This window comes from Ailuropoda melanoleuca, chromosome 8 (assembly GCF_002007445.2).
Source record: "Ailuropoda melanoleuca isolate Jingjing chromosome 8, ASM200744v2, whole genome shotgun sequence".
Classification (NCBI taxonomy): Eukaryota; Metazoa; Chordata; class Mammalia; order Carnivora; family Ursidae; genus Ailuropoda; species Ailuropoda melanoleuca.
Window position 1 is genome coordinate 13309030 of NC_048225.1, and position 5303 is coordinate 13314332.

Consider the following 5303-nt stretch of genomic DNA (forward strand, 5'->3'; position numbering starts at 1 on the left):
ATATTCTTATGGTAAGAGAATTCTGACTCATGTGGTTTTTAATTTCAGGAATGTGTCATAGCAAGAAAACACAGTTACCTATAAACCTTTGTCTAAAGAATTATTAGAGAATTCTTCTTTTGACAGGAGGTTAGTTTGGGAAGGACAACACATAGAGATTAAGGAAGAAAATGCCCACCTGGTTGTTTCTATATTATGGATAGACCTTGTCAGTAGAAAGGCAGACTCATGGTAGTGAATCAGTGAATGAATGTGTATGTGTTACTTTATCTGTGAAAGAGGGAGCAGGGATACATGAAGGACTGGGTCAGTTGTGAAGAGAAGGCACCTCAAACACTAAGTGAATCGCCCCCTTTCATATATGTAAGGCTACTACTGAAAAACAGAGGAGGACTGAAGTTGCTTATTTTACTGAAGAAAAGTAGTAACATTTTTCTTAAGATACAGCTCTTCCTAACCTTTTCTTCTTCTTTTCAACCTTTTAAAATACAGTGAAAACATTTCAACATTTCCATATTCTTTCCACTGATCTGGGTAATCCTTTGCTTCCCAGCCATAAAAGACTACAGTCCAGTGCCATGTAATGAGCTCCTCTTGCTGGCTCTGTCCCGTTAGTCCTGAGTAGGGTGCTTGACTCTCCCACACTCTGCAAGACCCCTGGGAACAGGCACACTGGGCGGTTGGTCACCCTGACCCTGAGCGTCTGTGTTACCTTGTAGGGATGGGGCTGGGAGGGTGGTGGGAGAAGGGAGGACACTAATGGAAGTTCTGAGGTGTGAAGAGAACAGTTTTTTCACTTGGAGAATGTTCACTATGGCTAAGAAAATATAAAAATCACTAAGCCAGTGTTTTTGTGCTGAGTAGTGAATCAGAGCTTGCTGCATTAGACCTGAGTATTAAATGGATCTCTGTGTTTGGTCCTGCATTCTTCATATCTGTACTAAAGACAAATGGGGAAATAAGAGGAATACCATAACAATTCTGAACCTTTCCTAAACATAGAACATTCTGCCTTCAGTGGGTTTTGGTCCTAAGTACACTCTTTCTTGCTCTGGGCAACCTTATTTTAGCAAGTGGAGATGTGAACATTTTTTCCTTTTTTTTTTTTTTTTTTAGATTTTATTTATTTGAGAGAGCAAGTGAGCAAGCATAAGCAGGGGGAGCTGCAGAGGGAGAAGGAGAAGCAGATTCCCTGCTCAGCAGGGGGCTCAATCCTGGGACCCCAGGACCACAACCTGAGCCAAAGGCAGACCCTCAACCAACTGAGCCATCCAGGCTCAGTTTTTTGTTTTTTTGTTTTTTATATTTTTACTTTCAAATATAGGGCCTTTATGCAATTACAGACCACTTTAAACATTCTTCGTCTAGGTCTCTATTAATACTTAGAGCAAGACTTCCTGTAACATACCTGCTAGATCAATTTCAGGTTTTGCTTTTGCCTTGATGTCCCTTAGTGATCTTGTCTTTTTCCCCTTACTCTTGTTCTTGGTTTCTGACCTTACAGAGAAGTATGGGAAATGGAACTGGATAGACTCAAGAATCAGGATGGCGAAATAAATCGGAACATTATGGAAGAGACAGAACGGGCCTGGAAGGCAGAGGTGAGAAGAGCTCTGTGTGGAAAGCGTTGATTTGGGGCTTCCAGATAGTATAATCTTTGGGGATAGTATTATACTGCTAAGCCAGACAAGTATTATACCATATAGCCACTAAGCATTTGTTTTAACTAGCTAGTGGTAGCTTTGTATATGTAAAATTAATAAAGTGTGTGTGTGTGTGTGTGTGTGTGTGTGTGTGTGTATGGTTTCCTTAGATCTTATCACTAGAGAGTCGGAAAGAGTTGCTGGTATTGAAACTAGAAGAAGCAGAAAAAGAGGCAGAGCTGCACCTTACTTACCTCAAGTAAGTACCTTCCCATTCGAGAGTTTTAATTGGTCTTGCACTTTTGTGTTTTCTCGGTGGTTTGGTTTGGTTAGTTTTTTGAAACGCAAGGCAGCTAGTCTGGCACTTACTCTGTCTTCACAGGAATTTCAGGGCCACCTCTGTCTGCACAGGAGCCGTTGTTTAGTGATTTCTCTTCCCATATTTTACGGTTTTGTATTTTTGATTGTATTGGTTCCAACTGGATAAATAGTACCTCTTATGGTGTATAACAAATATCTTTGGAGGTTTGTTTCTCATAGAGTCATTTCTCCTCTTTGCTGTGGAATCTGGAGGACCCCTGTGGCATTTCCAGGCAGACAAAAGCCCTCTCTCTGTGGTTCGTCCTCTTTCTCTAATAATTGGCTTAAAAGATGCCAGAGTTAGAGTGAAGCACACGAACCCCGGCCTCCTCCTGCACCTGGTCTGATTTCTTCTCACCGGGCCCATTGGCCGGCCACTGTCCTGCTATCTCAGAGAGTCAGGAGCTGGCCTTGCTGTAATTCTCTGAATTCCTGTTGGTTTCTTGAAAGGTCAACCCCCCCAACACTAGAGACAGTTCGTTCCAAACAGGAGTGGGAGACAAGGCTGAATGGAGTTCGGATGATGAAAAAGAATGTTCGGGTAAGTGTTGTACTGGGTCATCATGAGTCAGGGTCAGTCTGTGCTTAAACCTCTGGTGACCGGAAGGGACCTTGTACGCCGTCACTGAGGGCCTGCTCCACCCCTGCCTTTGCTCTCCTGATACTGGATGGTGCTCTCTTTCTCGAGAGGCTTACTCAGCTTAGTAGAAAGAATAATCCGTTCCTTTCTCTCATTTCTAGGACCAGTTTAACAGTCATATCCAGTTGGTAAGGAATGGAGCCAAGCTGAGCAGCCTTCCTCAAATCCCCACTCCCACTTTGCCTCCACCCCCATCAGAGGTGAGAGGGCTGGCATGGGGGAATCTACCTTTCTGTGCTGGTGGCACAGCCAAAGTCTTCTACTAGTTCCTTTTATGAAGAGATTGGTTTTATTACCGGTATTATTGTTATAACATTATTATTGGCATTTATTATTATTGGTATTGTTTGGCCTAAGAATTGCTCACTGATTTCTGCTCCAGATTCCTTAACTTTCATTTTCTTCCTTTCCCTCTTGTCCTCCACCTCTCCCGCTCTACAGACAGACTTCATGCTTCAGGTGTTTCAACCGAATCCCTCTCTGCCTCCTCGGATGCCCTTCTCCATTGGGCAGGTCACAGTGCCCATGGTTATGCCCAGCGCAGATCCCCGCTCCTTGTCTTTCCCAATCCTAAACCCTGCCCTTTCCCAGCCCAGCCAGCCTTCCCCGCCCCTTCCTGGCTCCCATGGGAGAAATAGCCCTGGCTTGGGGTCCCTCGTTGGCCCCCACGGTCCACACATGCCCCCTGCTGCCTCCATCCCGCCTCCCCCAGGCTTGGGCGGTGTTAAGGCTTCTACTGAAACTCCCCGGCCGCAACCAGTAGACAAACTGGAGAAGATCCTGGAGAAGCTACTGACTCGCTTCCCACAATGCAATAAGTAAGTATCTTTCAGGACTAATTTAAAAAAAATGTGTCAGAGAAATGTCTGTGGGTTAAAATAGGGAAATTTTCCTGGAGATTTCCCATGAGGACAGCGTAGAATCTGTCTCCCTCAACATGTGGCTTCTTAGGGCCCAGATGACCAACATTCTTCAGCAAATCAAGACCGCACGGACCACCATGGCAGGCCTGACCATGGAGGAGCTGATCCAGTTGGTAGCTGCCCGCCTGGCTGAACACGAGCGGGTGGCAGCCAGTACTCAGGTGAGAACTCAGACCTGCTCAGCCATTGGGGAAGAGGCAGGTTTCAGAAGAATTGGGGGTAGCACACAGCACTGCAGCTGGGGATATCTAGCCTGTTCTTCCTTTGTTGGACTGGGAAAGAAATTCTTTCTTTTTTGTTATCTGCTGTCGCTCAGACTCTCTCTCCTTATTCTGACGGTATTTCTGCCCACAGCCCCTCGGTCGGATCCGGGCCTTGTTCCCTGCTCCGCTGACCCAAATCAGTACCCCAATGTTCTTGCCTTCTGCCCAAGTTTCGTATCCTGGAAGGTCTTCACATGTAAGGCTCTTTTTCTTTGAAAACTGGGATGTGGAGAACCCGGGGGTTGCGGAGGGAGCAGGTTTACAGGCGGAGTGCAGGGGAAAAACCACCCTTTCATCAGCTGGGTTGTTGGCGGCCCCCGCTGAGAAAATGCAAGGATTTCCGGCAAGAATCTGTATTTGAACTTGTCTTTCTTTTGGTGTAAAATCTTTTTGCGACATGGAAATAGGAGAGAATCATGGGCACAAGAGGCAAGGAGACCCAGGGGTTCCTTACTCTTTGGCCATGCATCCTCTGGCCTGCAGGCTCCCGCCACCTGTAAGCTGTGTCTGATGTGCCAGAAGCTCGTCCAGCCCAGTGAGCTGCATCCAATGGCGTGCACCCATGTGCTGCACAAGGAGGTGGGTGCTGCACACCTTCCTTTCCACTCTTTCTTCTCCGAGTTTTTCTCAAACGTGTTGCTGTGTTGATGCTCGTCATTAATATCTCAACATGAGGTTTTCAGTAAGTTGTGGCTTAAACAATCAGCAGAATTCAGCATGCTGGCAGCTAGGATGTCCCAGCTTCCTTTTACCCTGTTCTCTTTAGGGGATTGGGTAAGCAGTGCATCCTAGAGCACCTTAAGTCACTTTCTTGGAACACTGACAATAAGACATATGTATCTGACCCTTGTTTCAAATATAGCATTGTCAGGACACTTTGCTTAGACAAGAAGAACGGAATAGGGAACCTGAATATGAGATTAATAAATCCATTAACAGAATACCTTGGAGGTCTGCCCGTTAGGGATTATCTTCACAAACTGACAGGTTATTCCTATCTTGGATTATGTTACCAGGCAGAGTTAAGTCTCTCAGAAGCAGGGATGATTCCTTCTTTACTATTTTGTTTTGTTCATTTTCATTTTCCAAGAGGTAGAAACTGAATTTATTTCTAAATTCTTAGTAAGGCAAAATCCTGAATAAGATTTGAGGGTGGTGGGTATTTTGAGATGGGAGGGCATCTCAGCCTAAAGGGATCATGAGAAGGGGAAGGCCACCCCACGTATCCAACACAAAGCAGCTTTACACCATTCTTAGCTGACTGTTAATGCTCCCTGTGAAAAGAACAGGTTCCCCTGCTCGGAAGATTCTTTTGGGGGTAAGAGCCAATGAAATAGCCCATCTGGTCCCCGTGGGAAGAGGCCTTCTGACTTAGTATGCGTTCCTCAGACCTAGTGAACCTCAGTGGCACGCTCTCCCCTCCTTCCCTCCATCTTTCCAGATAAACCTGAGATATGTCTTTCTTCCTTTCCAG

At 45.6% G+C, this 5303-nt stretch overlaps 1 protein-coding gene across 2 annotated transcripts in view; it reads left to right on the forward strand.

The window, feature by feature from the left end:
- The window catches only part of RNF214 (ring finger protein 214), a 50323-nt gene that overhangs the window by 37189 nt on the left and 7831 nt on the right, over positions 1 to 5303 (forward strand). For both annotated transcript variants that reach the window (XM_002919500.4, XM_011225333.3), the window contains 8 exons: positions 1505 to 1601; positions 1814 to 1902; positions 2454 to 2544; positions 2745 to 2843; positions 3085 to 3461; positions 3595 to 3727; positions 3921 to 4025; positions 4313 to 4408. In XM_002919500.4, coding sequence (XP_002919546.2) covers positions 1505 to 1601; positions 1814 to 1902; positions 2454 to 2544; positions 2745 to 2843; positions 3085 to 3461; positions 3595 to 3727; positions 3921 to 4025; positions 4313 to 4408 — 1087 coding nt within the window. The remainder of the gene's footprint in view (positions 1 to 1504; positions 1602 to 1813; positions 1903 to 2453; positions 2545 to 2744; positions 2844 to 3084; positions 3462 to 3594; positions 3728 to 3920; positions 4026 to 4312; positions 4409 to 5303) is intronic.